At 29.2% G+C, this 19,247-nt stretch overlaps 2 protein-coding genes across 2 annotated transcripts; both read right to left on the reverse strand.

Moving 5' to 3' along the window:
* Positions 1–4,964: 4,964 nt before the first annotated feature.
* On the reverse strand, positions 4,965–10,191 carry LOC122501779. The gene is made up of 3 exons (XM_043611511.1): positions 9,708–10,191; positions 9,536–9,604; positions 4,965–6,793 (listed from the first exon to the last, which is right to left on the reverse strand). The coding sequence occupies exon 3, from the start codon at positions 6,710–6,712 to the stop codon at positions 5,228–5,230; it is 1,485 nt and encodes a 494-aa protein (XP_043467446.1). The 5' UTR covers positions 6,713–6,793; positions 9,536–9,604; positions 9,708–10,191; the 3' UTR covers positions 4,965–5,227.
* Positions 10,192–10,555: 364 nt separating this feature from the next.
* On the reverse strand, positions 10,556–15,426 carry LOC122501776. The gene is made up of 2 exons (XM_043611506.1): positions 15,220–15,426; positions 10,556–15,113 (listed from the first exon to the last, which is right to left on the reverse strand). Exons 1-2 carry the CDS (start codon positions 15,298–15,300, stop codon positions 10,599–10,601), a joined length of 4,596 nt encoding a protein of 1,531 aa, XP_043467441.1. The 5' UTR covers positions 15,301–15,426; the 3' UTR covers positions 10,556–10,598.
* Between the last annotated feature and the right edge of the window lie 3,821 nt (positions 15,427–19,247).

Raw genomic sequence — 19,247 nt, forward strand, 5'->3', positions numbered from 1 at the left:
TTTAAAAAACCAAAAACCATTCGATTCTTTATCTAAAAAAGTATGGACAACAAACCTCTAAAATTTCACATTACCTCTGGTATATTTTCTATACAGGAGTAAATTGGCCCCAAAAACACAATTTTTTCGCTTTTTTGAAAAAATGTAATTGTAAAATAATTGTAAAACCTTTTTTTTTAAAAAATAGTTTTTAAGGCTTGTTGTGAAGGGAATGAAAAGAATCCAGTTTAAATTTTTAATTCAGAAATAGATTGCCCGTAAACCCAGTAAACGAAAACTAATTGAAATGAATTAAAAAGAATTCACAAAGAGCTTTCGTGAATCCCGCTTTGTGACAAATACGAATTGGAGCCATGATGCAATTTTCCTGAATTCGTGAAACTGTATTGAACTTCCGAACCTTCTATCCGTACCAATTCACTGGACAAGTTTTGAGCCTTTAATTTTTTTCAATTCGTTAGCACGAATTCAATGCATTCCTTGGCCATTTCTTTCGAATGCGAATTCGTTTGGACAAATTGGTACATATTGAATTAAATTCAATTGAATATACAAAGAGCTTGAGTGAATCCCGCTTTGTGACAAATACGAATTGGAGCCTACCAAAAATGTTAATTCGTTTCAATTCATTTGAATTAGTTTTTTTTTACTGGGAACTGTCTCCATAAATAAAAGGTATATATACCTTTTGGTATAAAAACAAAATCAACAAAACCATCTAAATAACTTATTTTTGTATTTCAATTAACCATATTATAATACTTTTTCAGTGAACTAGAATTCATACGTAATTAGATGTGTTTGAAATATTAGCGAGATAAAAATCAGTTCAACTCAATATAGATAGCATATCAATGAATTATTGTTCCATGTTTATTCTTCCCTCTCAATAGCAATAAAATATATATGTATAGACACAAAAGTAACTCCCTATTTCTCGACATTTCTCTTTTATTCTCCAAACGAATTGTCTCTTTTGTCCTTCACTCGCCACGTTTCTTCCCCAAAAAGTTTGCGGAAACTTTTTCCATTAATTCCACGGGAAATGTTATCGCTTGGCATATTGGATTGATATCTGAAGAAAAGCATCTATTCCATTTGCCTTGGAACAATATATTCAGTTTAGTATAATTATAATAAGAGTCATCTCTTTAATTAGAAAAGATAGCAATAAATAAAAACATTTTACTGTCAAAATAAAATCTTGTTATTTTTTTCAGACAATTTATTTATTTAGCTCCCTAAATATTACAGAGAAACATTCCATTTGAGTAGTTATAGAAAAACTTTTGCCAATTTTCAAGAAGAAAGCATAGAAATAATCAAGTTTACGTAATATCAATTATTAATTTTGATTTAAAATTTTTTATCAGGTTGTGGCAACAAAAATTCAAATGTTGCAAGAGATAGTGTTGTAATAACCATAAGTGTTGTTGCCTTAAATATTTTTTTTGTTTTCTCAAGAAAATGATGTTGTTGTGGGAACAACATGGTTCTAGTTGAAGTGATATAGTTGCCAAAACCACAACTATGGTCATTCCAGCGTTTGTATGTTGTGGCAACAACATAGCCTTACTTTGCAGTAATGTCAGTGACGGATCCAAGGTCTTTTCTGAATCGTGGGGGTCAGAACCCCCTGGAGTCTGGAATATACATTAAATATGTATATAAATTATATTATTATACAATGAATTAATTTTAACTAATTCAGATTTAATATTTTCTATCGTTAAATTCAGAAAAATAGAATGAAAAGATGAATTTTGATTTTAACACTGGGGCTAATAATATTTCTTACAGCCCTATTGGGTTTTCCTCAAAACTGTAACAGACACTTCGGATGTACCTGAGCTCTAAGGCTGCGGTTACACCTCTGCAGGCAGCCTGCCTGTCTGCAGGTTGTCATGGTAACGTACAAGAGTAAGAGAGTCAGTGACTTCAAACTTCTCCCTTACTCTCGTTGCTCCTGCCTGCGCAGGCAGGCTGCCTGCAGAGGTGTAACCGCAGCCTAAAGTGAGAAATTAGTCCTGTTGAAGGCGTCAAATCGTTTGAATGCTGAGTGTTGAATGTATTTATTTTATTTCCGTTTAAGTTAAAAGTATCTTTAAACCGTTAAAGTTACAAAAATAAAGAACAATGACTTCGTTAATAAATAGTAAGTAAAAAAATATATTTTATACAAATGAAACATGATTGAAATCAATTTAAACAGAAATAACAGGAAATAATATGGCTTCATGGATTTTCAGAAAATGGTTGCTCCATATCTCCTGTCATCCTTTATCATGTTGGCAGTGGTTCCTTACATGAGATTGTTTAATATAAAATTTAAATACCTATTTATATAATATTGTTGATAAGTGCGATTTTAATTTAGATTTAGTATTAATTGTATTATATTTTATTATGAAACATTTTATTTAATATTAATTAATAAATTATTTTAAAAATTAATTGTTTGAAAAAATGTTTATTAACTATTAAACCCCAAGTACCTATATACAACACTATCATTGCAGCTTTGTCAACTATATTATGCAATATTAGCGACAACTACTTTATCTGATTGTCTAGAAAATTCTAAAGATTTTTTTTCAGTGTAGCAATACTATAATATATAGTTAGCTTTAAAATATAGACCGATTCTGACAACAACATTATAAGTTGCTTCAACCATATAAAATGATTCTGACAACAACACTACTCAGTTGCTACAACAACAAAATGCGATTTTGAGAACAAAACTGTTTAGTTGCCTCAACCACTCAGAACGAAACTGGCAACTATACTCTGTGGTTGGGTCAACCACACGAAACGATTTTGACAGCAGGACCGTGTGGTTGTCCCAACAACACGACTTGATTCCGACAACCACATTGGTGCATAAAGTTCAATATGTTGTTGTGACAACTACAAATGTAGTTGTCCCGTATTTTACAATTTATTGTGGTTGTAGCAAACATATTTATGGATACCACAAACATAGAGTTTTTTCCGTATACGGTTTCTTATTAACAAATAGTATAATAGAATTAATTGATATTTATTAGAATTTAAATTATGTATCATTCACTGGAGAATCAACCAAACAAATCAGTCAATTTCTCCCAGAAACTCTTTTTTCGATTCATTTTCTTAATTAATTCTTGAATTTCTTTATTTAAATCTGCAACTTGTGTTCTGTGTACTTCTTGCTCTTTTCTCATCATCTCTTCATGCTTTTGTTGTGATATATCGCCTAGTTTTACATTTGTTAAGGAAATTGCTTCTTTCACTCTTGCAACGGATGACAATAAAACGCTTTGAAGACTGAAAGCCAATTGCTTACTCTCTTCCATGTCCAATAATTTGTCAACAAATTCCATAAGTTTAATTTTTTCCAACAAATTATTCTCGTCAATTTTTTTCTTAATACCAACATCAATTGTTTCAAGAATTTCCATTTTCTTGTAGAAATCGTCTTTATGAAAAAGGGCATCAAACAATTTAGATTGAATTACACTTAAATCTCTATTATAGGTTCTTATTATAGTCTCTGTTTCTCTATTATTGGACAAAGATTGTAAATCGTGTATTTTTTTTTGACAAACAACACCAACAACTTTTTCTAAATCAATAAACGCTGACATTGGGAGTAATTTTTCCCTGGCATTATATAGACTAAGCTTCGAAGAATCTGAAATACTAGGACGTAATTCCTGAAGAGTGTTTTTTGGAATGCTCGCGGAATTTTTAATAACGGGAAAAATATTTACATCAATGTTGGATGTTACAGTTCCAAGTGAAGCTCTTTTAAAGAAGGCTATGTGATTGTTGTTGAGTGTTAAATAACGAACAAAGTCTATCGAAACTTGTGATAATTGCATATTACTGCTTGATAAAAATTGATAGGATAATTTTTCATTTATAAATTGCAAATCCACTGGAATATCTTCTAGAGTGTTTGGTACTTTCGTGAAAATTACTGAAATAATTGAGAAATAAGCCTTCATCCTGTTTCCCAATAAACTTTCGACAGCTTTTAAGACCGATAAAAATGGTTTAATGTTATCATGTAGAATGTCATTAATGTCCACAGCTAAAACAATTTTTAAAGATTTAACATTTTGCACCAACTGGTAGAGATAAAATGCATTAGTGATATCTTGTACTGCCCCTCTATTGTCATCAAAACCTGGAGCGTCCCAAATGACTAAATCTGGTAAACTTTTTGAAATCCATTTTGTAGGAATTGTAGTTTTAGACGTTGATCCACTACCAATTTCCGGTCCAAAAGATTGATTGTTTGCTTTGATTATTGTTACTGGTTGAACTCGAGAGACTCGTACAGCTTTCAATTCGTTGCCTATTAAATAATTAATTAGTGTACTTTTTCCAGCTCTTGTAGCACCAATGCAAATTGCCACATGTTCATCTTTAACTTTCTTAGTCATATATTGTGCTGATTCATGGAGCTCTTTCTCTAATATCTTTAAATCATGTTCAGTGAACATATCTCTGTAGCTGTAAACTAGTAAAATTTGTAAATAGATGATTGCTATTCTCTTCATCATCATTAAACAATGAGAATATTCTTTAAAAATAGTAAAATAGTGTTTCCTAATGTGGTTCAAGTTTTGTTTGTTGATATTTGTTCTACAAAAAGAAAAGTAGAATAAAAGTTAGTTAGAGTGGCCGTCTTTAACTATTTCAGAGAATGGGTTAGTGTTTTAGAAAAACAACGAGTTACAAAAAATTATCAAATATCATTACACATAGCACCTATATATTATGTTGCAACAGTATTGCCGCAAGTTTAGAATAAAACTGAGAATTAAAGCTGCATGCATGTTAAATCTATAATACATATTTTTTAAAAATTTAATAAAATTTTAAAATATTTTTTTTTATTATTACTTATATTGATAATAAAATACATCGTTAAGATATGAAGATAATTATAATAATGAAAAATACATACATAATTGTTGATTTAATGCACTATTTATTTCCATCTTACAATAAGAAAATTTAATCACTTTATGTTGTTATTGTTTAAGCAGAAATAATGTACATTCGCGGTATATTATTGACAGAAGACTGAAAGTACTTCATGGATACAATAAATCATACAATGAGAGATTAGAGTTTAATCTCAAAATGTTGAAATTCATAATTTTTTATAGAATTATCAGAATTAAATATAAATGAGTATTATTTTTAAAAATATTAATATAACACAGTACATTCAACCAAAGATACGACTCCAAAAGTTCTTTCTTCTGTTTCTATTTCTTTCACTTTCCCTTCTTTGTTCTTCAAGACGCCTATGCAATTCTTCTAATTCTTTCTGCTGCTTCTGAGCTTGTTCCATTTGTTGTATTTGTATTCTTTGCTGTGATATTGAGTTTATTTTTGTTTGTGCAGAATTTATATTTTCTTGGACTTTCAACATCAAGGATTTAAGAACAGTCTGTATTCCAATGTCCAATTGAATACTTTCTTTCAAGTTTAATAATTTATCCACAAATTCCATTAATCTAAATTTTTCGAATAGATTATGCTCTTCAACTTTCCTGACAATAATGTTATCAATCGCCGAAAGAACTTTTACTTTCTCAGGAAAACTTTTGGCTAAAAAAATAGCATCATGAAGCACAGTATTTATTGCGGTGTAATCATTCTTAATTTGATTTATAAGATTTTCAGATCCTATTGCGTCACTAATTGCACTTAGATCGTTAACTTTTTTATCGATAATGGATATTAGAATGTTTTGAAAATCTTGAAATGATTGCGTAGAATATAATGTGTCGCGGATTTTAAATAAACATATTCTGGAATATTCAGAAATACTAGGGTTTATTTCCTTCAAAGAATTTGCGTCAATTTGTTTGCAATTTTTAATGACAGGAAAAATATTTACATCTATGGCAGAAGTAACAGGTCCGATCTTAGGTCTTTTAAAGAAAGCAATATGATTATTGTTCTGTATCAAAAATTGTACAAAATCCTTCAAAACTTGAGACAATTGCATGTCACTGCTTGACAAAATTTGATAAGATAATTTTTCATTTATAAATGACATATCCACAGAAACATTCTCTAATGTATCTGGTACCTTTGTAAAAATTATGGATATGCTTGTAAAAAAGTCTCTCATTTTATTTCCGAATAAATCTTCAAGAGCTTTTACGACAGATAGAAAGGGTTTTATATTATCATGTAGAATGTCATTAATGTCAACAACTACAACAATTCTAAGGGATTTTACTTTTTGTAATAATTGATAGGTATAAAAAGCGTTTGTAATGTCTTGTAATGCTCCTCTATTATCATCAAACCCAGGAGCATCCCAAATGGCAACATTGGGTAATTTTCCTGATGTCCATCTAGTGGGAATTGTTGTTTTTGATGCAGAGCCGATTCCAATTTCCGGTCCTAAAGATTGATTGTCGACTTTTGATATTGTAGTTGATTGAAAGTAGGAAACTTTCTCCGCTTTTAATTTGTTATCAATTAAATAGTTTATTAACGTGCTTTTCCCAGCTCTAGTAGCACCGATGCAAATTATTACATCTTCTTCTTTAACTTCCTTAGACATATATTTTGAAGATTCGACAAGAGCTGTTTCTAAATGTTTTAAATCTTCCTCAACGAATTCATGATTATTACAGTTCACGATTAAAATTATCGCAAAGAATATAGCAATGATAAGTGTTATCCTCGTCATGTCCAATTGATAATGAAAATATTTGGTAAGGAGTATGATATTAAAGTAATTCTAACGTTTTTCTAGATGCTGTTTCGTAACCTGCAAAAAAGAAAAAAGAAAAATCGCATAATGTAGTGTAATCATTTTAAATATCATTGGCATTAGATATGTAAGATTTCATGTTAAAATTTTTATAATTGAAAAGGAAAATAAGAGGATAATGTTAATATGAAAATAACAAAAAAATAAATTAATTTTTCAACTAATATGACATGAAGTATAGAAAACTACAAATTTTATTTTTATTATTTTAGCAAAATAATTTATAATCTTTTATCCTTTGTATAATTTATTCCGGGTGTACTTCCGAATCGCTCGAACCGCCAATCGTCTTGAAACTTAGTTTCCTTGCGTAATTTTGTGCCTTGATTACGAAAATCATAAAGAAAATTGGCGACTATTAGGTCATCTTCATGGTAAAAACCATAAAAAAACACCATAAAATTGTGGTTTTTTGTGTTTAACTCGTTGGATTGGATTAATCATAATTTTTTGTGTTTACAAATATTTGTAAATTTTTTTTCTGCTTTTATTTGAAGGAGGAAGGAGTCATCCACCTTGGGTTTTTCAAAATTAAATAGAAAACAAAAAATATCACAATTATCTCTCCAATCAATTAAATTTTGATAAAAAAAAATTTCCAACCCAAGGTGAATGCGACTCCTTCCTCCTCCATATAAAAGCAGAGGAAAATTTACAAATATTTTTAAACACAAAAAATTATTATTAATTCAATCCACACGGAGAAAACTGTAGTGTTAAAATTAGAATGTTAAAAATTTATTTAGTCATTCTAATCTTCTTCATAATTTTACTTACACTTTACTATATTTTTCCTTCGTAAAAGTTACACATATTTTATTATTAGTTTTACACTCCAGGAAATTTAAACTAACCAATTTTTTTATTGAAAACTAACCGCAAATGCAGCTAAAAAATGAACATCGATAAATAAATTTTGACGTTTAAAAATATGAGTTATTGTTTATTTATTATTTATTTCTGTGGATGTTATAAAATAATAATCTCTATTGAAACAAAATTTAAATTAATTAAAATGTTCAATATTTTAATTATTTTTCTTTTCAAAAAAAATTTTTTTTTAAAGAATTATGACTATAAAGACTAAATGAATTCTGAAACTCTTTCAATAACTGAAAAGTTAAAAACTACTTTAAAAAATCAAAAATGTTTTGCCATTTAAAATTTTTATTATCCAAGTTAAATATTTTTAATTGTTTAAATAAATATTTTACAAATAAAAGTTTGTTTTAAAAAATCTAATTAAACATACAAAATAAAGTACTGCACATTCCTGGAGAGTAAAACTAATTACGTTTATTTTACACATTATAAATAGTAATCTACAAATAACAGAGTGTTGTCCTATAGTTGACACTGAAAATTTGTTAAATTTTACAATCCTCAGGGTAAATTTAAGTATCCTTTTTTCTCCGTGCAACAAGTTAAATGCAAAAAGCCACAATTTTATGGTGTGTTTTATGGTTTTTACCATAATTTTCGTAATCAGGGCACAAAATTACGTAAGGAAACTAAGTTTCAAGACGATTGGCGGTTCGAGCGATTCGGAAGTATATCCATTATTCTTAAGGGGACATTCGAGTTCAAAACAGGCAAAAAGAAGGCATTTTTAGTATATATTATTAAAATAACTATGACATTTATTTACAAAATTTCTTTTACATGTAATAAATAATTTATTTAAGAATTTGTAAAAAAAAATTTTTTTCATTTTTATTTCAAAATGGCGGCGATATACGCCATTTTTTGAAAATGCCCATTTTCGGTGGTAAGATCGATTCCAAACTTTCTAAAACAGATAAAACCAAAAACGAAGTGACATTCTCTTCGTTAGATATTTCTTTAGGTGTGGAACCTCTAAAAAGTGGAATTTTCTTCCCCCCTTTTTTTAAAGTACTTTTTCCCCAAAATATGCAAAAAAAAAGGTGTTTTTATTCAGAATTTCTCTTATAAAAAAAGAGGAGTTGGAAATTTTCCAGTTTTTGAGGTTCCACTTATAGGCATGATGACGCTAAATCAATAGCCGTTTGATTTTTTAAAATCGCTTCAGAAAAACTCGAGATATCACTTTTACCAGATCAAAAAAAAAAACATTCAAAATGGCGGATCCAATATGGCGGAATTTTTTTTTTCAAAATCATTGGATTTGCTTGAAAATCGTTACGGGGGGGTTTTTGGGGTCGCTGATTACGAATATGACATCATTTTTTCAAAATTAAAAATGGCAGATGCAATATGGTAGACGAAAAAAAAAATTAAACCAAAAGAAAAATTAAAATAAAAAAATTTTCTTTTCCGCCATATTAGATCCGCCATTTTGAATTTTGAAAATTTGATATCTAATTTGTGATCAGCAACACCAAATACATCTTTTTTTAATGTCTTTTTTAAAAAATGCAAATGAGAAAACATTTAAATCATTCGATTGCTTATCCGCATACAAAAACATCTTTGACATGGCGAAGAATAAGGATGTATAACTTTTGTTTTATTTCGAATTTTGCATTAATATTTTAGGAGAGTATTCTTAACACTATAAGAAATCCGAAAATAAAAACAAAAAAAAATCGATTTTTTTGACATTTTGAACTGGAATGTCCCCTTAAATTATGATTATGTTATATTATAATTTATTATAAAAATATGTATTGTCATATAATAATTTTTTTCTCAAAGTGTGTATAGTTTTTGAGGACAGCTGTGTTGTTAAAACATAAAAGAATTTTTTTTTCACTTTACCTTGCCTTGAAGTGATTAAATAATATTGCAATATTTTGCAGTTCGTTTGACTTTTCGTACACTCTAAATCTAAATTAGTGAAAAGTTGTCCATTAATTCAAAGTAGTAAGCGTTTTCACTAATTTTTAGTGAATAAATAAATTATTTGTCCGTATTATATTTTCTTTCTCACCTTCTAAAAAATTCCAAACTGAACTAAATCTATTTTTTGTATATGTTATTAAAAATAATTGACAATTTGAACACAAAACAGGGAGATGGTAGACCTTTATAAGCTTTATAAAAAAGTTTTTAAAAAATTACAAAAGATTTGCAATACTTATAATTATTCACTTTGATTTCGTTTTAATATCATCTAACTAGAGGGGAGGCACAATCTCGAATGAATGTTTCGTTATACATCACTCATATAAGAGAGTACTGACGGCAACAATACACAGGAGCAAAAGTTTTCTAAAAATTGAAATTAACATTTAAAAAATTACTTCAATTTCCATGAATTTTGAAATTAATGATTCCAAAGTAGGTTACAGTCAAGTTAATTTCAACTTTTAAAAAACTACCCCCACAGCACCGAAACTTTTCTAAAAATTTATTAAATATTTACTTGCAATATTTGGATTAATTGCAATGTTTATTGAAAGTTAGGTAAAGATTTAAATGTCCCGATTAAATAAATGTTTAGCGCGAAACTTTCCTGAACATTTCACACTAAACATTTATTTAATCGGGACATTTAAATCTTTACACAATTTTCACTAAACTTTTCAGTTAAATATTCCGAATATTGCAAGTAAATATTTAATAAATTTTTAGGAAAATTTCGGTGCTGTGGGGGTAGTTCTGTGTGGGTATACAATATAGATATAAGTTTGTGATCATGTTGATAAATCTCAATAAAAAATATATATGTATTGATCGTAAAATAACAAGAATGATTTGTTAGTATTAGAATCTCTTCAGTTTAACAAGATGGATTCCAGATTAAGAAATTGATTAAAAACGAAAACACTACAGTTATTAAAGCTAATAATAATTTACTATTCATTTACAAAAACATTGTTCATTTGACAAAATCCACTATTGGAATATATTCTTGATAATATTCCGTTAATATTGTGTCCCTGTTACACACATCAGTATTCGTTACTTTAACATATGTGCCAACTCCTTCCAAAACTAAATCTACATTATTTTTGAAATTTTCAAAGTAATTATAGTCAATATTGCCAGTAGCTTTTCTAATTTTTACTCGCCACGTAGCAAAAGGACTCACTAGATCATCTCCATTTGCTAATTTTTGCACAGAATCAGATTCTCCTTGATAACTTTCATTGAATGTTTTTGTCAAAGTAATGGGTGAATGAGATATAAGGTACATTTTATCTCCACATGTATAATACGAATTACCGGCATGCGTCATTTTCATCTCTAATGGATTTAAAAGTTCCGTTAAATGTTTCTGATCCGTTTTATTTTTTGCCACAAATCCAATTCTAATTTTCTTAAATTTAACAGCAAAATGAGGGAAATTCCTTGCATTGGGAAACAAGATGACTTCTTTTCCGCCCAGAAGATCCGATATCATTTCATGATGCGTCTCATTTTGCCATAAATAAATTTCGCCCTGATGTTTGTTGCCATATTCTAATTTCTCGTTAAATTTACTGTTTTTGAAAATAGTCGCCTGAATTGCGTTAATTTTGTTTTTAATTTTGTCAACACTTTCTGAAACCTTTGCAAACCAGCGCATCATCGTATCTGAATTAATATTGGTTGATATCTCAAAATCTGACGGTTTGTAGAGGTCTTTCATGTATTTATTGGCAAATGGGAATACAAATTGCTTGAAGGCATTGTAAATTTTTGCATACTGAATTAAAGCGAGATTGACACGAATGATGGAACGTGTTTCGAGCACAGAATTCTCAAGTAGTTGATTTTTTGATTTGAAGGTTATAAATTTCACGTTATTTAATTGTTTTATGTAGGCAGCAAGTTTTTTTTCTTGTTGAAAATTTTGAATTTCGTCATAAATGCTAATCAAGGTGTTGATTGTGTCTTCCAAATGTTCAATTATCATGTCCAGTTCATTCTCGACATTGAATCCTTTTGTAAATTGTTTAACTATTAGTTTTACATTTTTTAAAGATGATTGGACTTTCCATTTAGAGATGTCAAGAGCTGCGACGGATTCGATTTTTAACATTTCATCGGAAGGTAGATCTTGGCACATTTTTTCAAAAACTGGAATCAGTTCGTTGTAAATACGATTTTCGTATTTCTGCAATTTTTCAATATCATTCTCCGTTGAGGAAATGTGGTCTTTCAGAGATTTCTTTTTCTCTGTATCATTGTCAACTTCCTCAACGGCATCTGTATTCTTCTGCTTAAAATTATAATAAGCTTTTAATTTACCTACGACATCAAACACTTTTGTATAATCGGTTTCATCTGCATTGTTGTCCTTCTTCAGCCTTAATGTTTCAATCTGCTTATCTAAATCCTTTATTTCATTCGCTATAATTGTCCCATTGACATCCATTTTTGTCAATTCATTTAAACTGTCAAGCTTATGTTTTTGATTTTTCAGGAATTCAACATCGTTTTCTAATAATTTCTGTTGTTTAAGTTTAGAATTCTTTAGAAATTCTAAAGCACCCGCGAATCGATTTCCCACTGCACTTGGCATTCTAGTTTGAAATCTTTCTTGTGAATATTCTGGAGCAAAATATTCACCTACTTGAAGAGCTGTAAATGCTACGATAGCAGCTGCCTGTCCTCCAGGAATTAAGGCAGAAATTCCCACCAGTGCGGACTTTAAGAGTGTAAGGATTGTTTGCTGCATCATTGCTTTCTTTAAAGCATTCTTCTTTTCTTGTGATTCGTTTCTCAATCCAATTGTTTCATTAATCAAGTTGTAGATTTTCTTTTTCATTAAATTTTTTGCTTTATCTATTGCACTGAATAACTGTTCTTCAATAATTATACGCGCTTCTTCGATTCTTCTTTCAACGTTTTGCTTGTAATCTTCACCCAATTGATTAGCTGAGTATTCTACAATATTGTCTTTGAGTTTTCTGATATTTTCCGATACAGATTCAACATAATTTTGCAAATGATGTACAAAGTAACCACTCTCAGTTAGACGACTGGCTTTTGTTAAGGCTGCCGTATAAGCATAATCTAATGCCACCAAGTAATCCTCACTCATTCCAAAATCAAGATGTCTTTGTACATATTTTTCAATCCTTTTCTGTAAATTGGCATACAATGATGGTAAGTCTACATTTTCTAAATTCAAATACTGTATTTCTAATCCTTTTAGTTCATCAAGCAATCCAAACGTGCTGTATTGTTTATTGATAGCTTCATTCTCTATTAGATTTGCATGGAAATCCAAAAGTTCTTTGTTCTTCGAATCTGACAAAGCTGGTCTTACATATGTTTTATAATCATTTACAACAAAATCAATGTCTCTGAATCCGACGAAATTAAGTGGATATTTTATTCTCTTGGTATTGCTTCCATCTAGACCAGCAGTTCCATTATGAATAACTAATTGTATTCTCTCAGTGATGGTACAATTTTCACAATTAAAGGAGGCCTTGATTTGTCTATCATAGCATTTTTCTTCTATACTTTCGATTTTAAAGTTTGCAGAACCTCCCGCACCTCCTAGCCCATCATAACCTACTTCTCCATGTTTTGATAAATGCTCTTGAAATGGTTTATTCATTTGAACAATGAAAATTTTTCCAGCATTACCTCCAAAGCCACCTTTACCTCCATTACCTCCATCTCCACCAGACGAAATCGTCAATATGTCAAAATCATAAACAAGACAAATGTCATCAAATTCTTGGAAGAAAGGAAAATAATGTCTTACTTTTGTTTCTAATAGTATAGCTTCATCATAATCATAAACAGTAGGTAGTCTAGTGTCGGGTCCTTTGCCCCCCCTTCCTCCATGTTGTCCACTTCCACCCTGACCTCCATCTGCCCAAATTTTTAGATTCTCTTTATTAATGATTTCATCAGCTATTCCAACGAATATTCCGCCGGATCCTCCTGGCAGTCCAGGCAAACCATCTTCTCCTCTCACTCCCAATTCACCATCTTCAGCAGACACCACCTCATGATCCTCACCTTCAGCACCTCTAAGATCAATCATCCTTGATTCAGAAACAATCCATTTTGGTGATATAGCTACTACTTGCGTCATGTCTCCTATTCTAATTAAATCATTGTCAAATAAGAGTACATTACGTGCAAATAATTCAATGTATCTTGTTTTTCCTTTACATAGCTCTACATCTGGAATATCTTTAAAGTTCAAGAAGTCTCCACGGATCTGCAATTTATATATTTCATTTCCCATCTGCTCATCCATTAGAATGCATTCCTTTTTTAAATCTCTATTGAATGAATACGATTCTAAATCTTTTAACTGCTTTTCCTTCACCTTTGAATTTAATGCCTTGAGACTGAAATGTTCTGACAGTTGATTCACTTTTCTTTTCATGTTACTGTGAAAATTGATACTTAAACTCCGCGCAGCCGCAATGTATGCAATCTTCAGTTTTCCGTACCACAAAATGGAAGCACCAATTTCATTCTCGATAATTCGTTTTACTGAATCTAGTATAAAACTTGGCCTCTCTAATGTACCCGTCGCTAGGTAGAGAAAATTTATCTGATTTATTTTCATTGCAATCGGAAGAAAATAATTCTCAGGTATGTTGATTTCTAATTCATTCAAAGCAGATATAAATGGCTCGAAATTTTCTTTATCTACTACATCTCTGGTACCAAGGACTTGAAATGTTTTCTCAATTGCTGAATTCAAAATTACATGTGCTTTGGTTAGCTCTTTGACAAAATTATCCTCATTCGTTAAATTCGCCTCTAAATTAAAGTAATGAGTAAAAATGTAATCGGCAAGTTTATGAAAACTATTTGTCAGATAGTCATTTATCGTAATCATTGAACAGTTCATTTTTTTGGAGAATTTCAATTCACTGCTGAAGTTTAAATTTAAAAATGTTTTTTCATGTTTTAATAGACCTTTTAAGTAAAACTTTGTCCATAAATCAATTTCCGATTTATTAACATATTCAAGAGTTAAATTTTTAAAATATTCTTCATAAATATTGTTCATCGTTGAAAAAAATTGATTGATTTTACGCGAATTCTTTAGCACATTCACCTTCGAAGCTTTATTCATCTGTCTATTAATAAAGTATTTTAGGACAATTTCGCTATTAGTTTTATTTAATGGCTTGTAGAGTAAATATCCAATTTTACTATTTGTTTCATTCGATGAATAAAGTAAAATATTTTCCTCTATCACTGACAAATAATTGTTGTTCTCGCTTTTTGACGCAAAATGCGTAGATTGATTATCTACGAAGTTCTCAATAAATTTTTTAATTTTAATAAAATCATTATTTGTGAACATCCAGAGAATATGATAATTATCAATCTCGATTTCTTCAACTGCTTCTAATTGTTGTATAATTTCTTCAAATTGAATTTTATCACATTTATCATCTTTTGAGTCTAAAGTTTTTAAATTCTACAAAAAAGAAATAAAAATAAATAAAAAGATAATTATTTTCATCAATTTATTCTATGTACATATAATATATTTATATTAATTTTATTTTAATATTTTTACTCACTTTTATATAATTCTCAGCTTCATAGGAATATAAAATTTTTATTAACTTAAGAAAGAAGATGACGACAAGAGTAATCTTCATGATTTTGTCTTTTGTTTATATATTATGAATAGTGAAATAGAGATTTCGATTAAGTACCTTTTAAATATTAAATCAATCAAATAAAAAACGAATTGAATGAATTGCACCTGACTCATTAATCGATTTACTTAATTTGTTTCTTTTTCCACATAAACGGCAATATTTATATACATCGCACATGTAAAAATGACAAAAGACATAATTTTCATTGTATTGTATTAATAAACACATTTCAAATAATTCATAGCGAAGAAAAGATACACTTGTTAAAATTGAGATTTGATAATATAATGAGATTAATATAATGTCATTGAAAGTATTTGATTAAAATAAACTTATATACAATATTCAATTCTGACATTGTCAATGAATTTGTTTGTTAAGTATAATGTATGTATTAAAATTTATTCAGATAATGAATATTGAATGTTTTACTAAATAAGATAAAAGATTTTATTCTTTTTGAGAACATTTTTATTACTCTCCGCCTAAGAAAATAATCAAAAGTGATGATAATGATGTGAAAATCATTTTTCAATACTTTTATTATTTTTTAGTTGAAAAGAATGACGAAAACTTGACTTTTGGCACGTAGAACTGTAAATTTTTTTAATTTATTTCTGATAACAGTTAAAATAAATGATAAAAATATTTTTAAAGTAACTGAGACGGGATATTGTGAAATTAGTAGATTTTTCTGCATTTTTGGAAAATAGGAAAAGGAAAATGCATGAGAGAAATTCAAGCTCAGTTAGTGGTGAGATGATGTTGGGAAGTTTTGGCTCCAGACCCCCTGGCGCCGTCGCGACGCTCCCAGCTTTTGGCAAAACATTCCCCTACACGAAAGTCCCGGCGAACGGGCGTCTAGCTTCTTTTTTTAGAGCTACCACCATTTGAAACTAGTTTCACCTCCCCAGAACCCATAAAACCTCCTTCTTTCGTTTCCAGCATATATCCTCTGTGAGTTTGTACTCATCCCACTTCTCCTTTCTTCTTCGTATATCCTCAACTCATTCTTTGCGTCTTTGCGCAAACTCAACTACTAGATTGTGACATTACTCTTTTCTTGAATTTGTGTTTTGCATTGTGCCTCCGCCCTCATAAATCAAATTTCATCGTTGGCATGCGAATAAAACGCATAATAGGGCACGATTTCTTTTATTATTACTCCTGACACGTAATTTATGACGAAAATTTTAAGCAAGGACTTGGACTTTATTATTAAAGAATAATAATTACGTGGTCAAGTGAAAATGGGTAAATACTTGACAATTTTTTACAAATTTTCACCTTTGATTTGTTTTATTCAGTCTTTTCCAGGAATTGAACTAGGTCCGTAACTTTGTTTCAAGTCCGTAAAAGTCAGTTTTTTTAAAAAAAAAAAAAGGTCTGCAAAGTCCGTAATTTCATTGAAAATGAATGAAAAATTCGTAAATTGTACGATATAATTTAGAGAATTTTAGAGATAAATTACAAATGAATGCAGAAATTCAATTATATTCAAAACATTTTTTAAATTCTCGTGGAAATTTCAACTGTCTTTAGAAATAATAAAATTGTTCTCCGAAATTCAGTTATTTTCAAAAATTTTGGTAAATAAAATTGTTGGCAAAATTTCAATTATTCTCAAAAATTTTCCTCTTTTCAATGATTTTCATAATATTATTTTTCATAAATAATTCAAATTTTTACAGGGATTCAATTATTTTCGTAAATAATAAAATTCTTTTTAGGAATTCAATTATTTTTATCACAATTTTAATCGAATTTCTAGAAAAATTATTCTAAATTATTCTTAAAAATTTTATAAAATTTCGTCAAGAAAATCCAATTCTTAAAAATTTTATTAAAATTTGTCAAGAGAATTGAATTATTTAAATTGTTTATGAAAATTTAATTTTAAGAATCATTCAATTATTTAATAAAATATTTATTTTTGTATTTAAATAATTGAAATCTCTTAGAAATTTCTAATAAATATTGATTTAAAAATGGATTTCAGTTAAAATTTTAGATAATAATTGAATATTAAAAGCATTATTGCGTTAATTTTTAGAAATAGTTGAATTTTGATATTAATTATTTTGAAAAAGTTTAATTGCGAATTTTTTTCTATTATTTGAAGTTTTTATTTTGTAATATATATTAAATTGAAGAATTTACGAATAGTTGAAATATTGTAAACAAATGATGGATTTGAAAATTTTCAAAGAACTTTTCGAAAATTATTAAAAGTATTATTAAAAGATTTAAAGAAGAATTTTAGTTAAAAATTCTTGAAAATAATAATTGAATTGATAATGATTTTATCACTCGGTTATCTTTAAATATTATAAAACATGAAAAAATCGATCACTCCGAGTCATAATTCATAATTGAAAAATTGAATTTCTAGTTTTAAGTATTAAATTTATTGTTCTCTTATTTGACTCGGACTGGTTATATTTTTGCCATTGGTCCGTAAAGTCCGTATTTTCAAATACTTTCACTGGTTTATTATATTATTATATTATGATTGACTTGAAATATAGAAATTGTTAATGCATTATGAATGATAAAACATTTTCTATATAGCGTGAGAACCAAAACAAAACGTATTATTATCGAAAGAAAAGACTAAAGAAATATTCAATTCAATGGAGATGTTCCTGCAAGACGAATTGAGTACACCATTATTTTATATCGTGATGATTTATGAGTCATCTGACGTCATCCCTTTTTGATATAAACCCTGGAATAAATTCATCTTCCTGAGAGGTTTCGCTCGTTTCGGATTACACTGTAGATATTTTCAATTTTCTAAAGACTCTATTGTCGTGATAGGGAAAAACTCACAAACATTTATTTATTAAGACATTGTAAGTCCAATTTATTCTTTCAACCATTTGACCGAAGTTGAAAATGACAATTCTTTGTTTTTATGTGCCAAATTCTTCTCACATTATATCAACACTTTTTTTTCTTAATTTAATAAAAAAATATTTTTCAACCTTCGAAGAGTATAATTTTACCCAACTTTATAAGTTTCAGGAAATAAAAGATTTTTTATGTGCGGTGATTTCAATGCCGATAGTCGTGTATATTTGATGCGAAACAACTTTTAGTAGTGCACGTCCCTTACAATTGAAATTTTGTGAAATCATCCTCGACTGCATTTGCTTTTTTCATCCCATTGTATCACGTTTAGGGACATCCAAGTTCCCCTTCTTCCGCAGGGCACCGCAGGGGGAGTACAATCGTAAACTATATGAGGTAGAAACAAAATATACTGCAACGAATCCAGTGACATAATTATTATAATTGAATAAAATATTGGATATATTGAATATATTGAATATTGAAAATTATTTAAATTAAAAATTGAAAAATTTAAGTCTCATGTATTTTTGGGAGCTTTTTACTGTAACTATATACAGGGTGAAAGAAATCCATTCTTCGAGAATTGAGGTCTCGCGAAAAACACCCTTCGGTATCGCGAGTCACTCGGCTTCCGGAATCCGGTTCCGGTTGTGATTTTTATGCGAGAACTCTGCACATGGGGCAAGCCACGAGGAAGCGATTCAGAACACGGATGATTCTTCAGAATCTGAAAAGTCAGTGGAGCGAAAACGCGGGGGCTGAAAAGGCAGAAAAGTATCTTCCAGAGGGAGCGTCAAGTCGCAGGGTGTCGTCACATCCGCCGAAACCGAAAATCACAACGAATCATTTGTCAGGGGAAAAAATTCGCTTTATCTCTTTTCAGCTTCCTTATTTTCTCTCGAATAATGCTGAAGTGGCTCGATATGTTATATGTAGTATGACGGAAGTTTGTTATTTGTAAGCCACGTGTCGTAGAAAGAAGAAAGAAGAATTAATTTTTCTTGTTTCATTTAATAGCATATAAGATGACATTCAATTTTAATTTGTGAGCTCATCTTTTTTCGATGATTTTTTCATTTTAAAGACAG

This window comes from Leptopilina heterotoma, unplaced genomic scaffold (assembly GCF_015476425.1).
Source record: "Leptopilina heterotoma isolate Lh14 unplaced genomic scaffold, ASM1547642v1 Lhet_214, whole genome shotgun sequence".
NCBI classification, from domain to species: domain Eukaryota; kingdom Metazoa; phylum Arthropoda; class Insecta; order Hymenoptera; family Figitidae; genus Leptopilina; species Leptopilina heterotoma.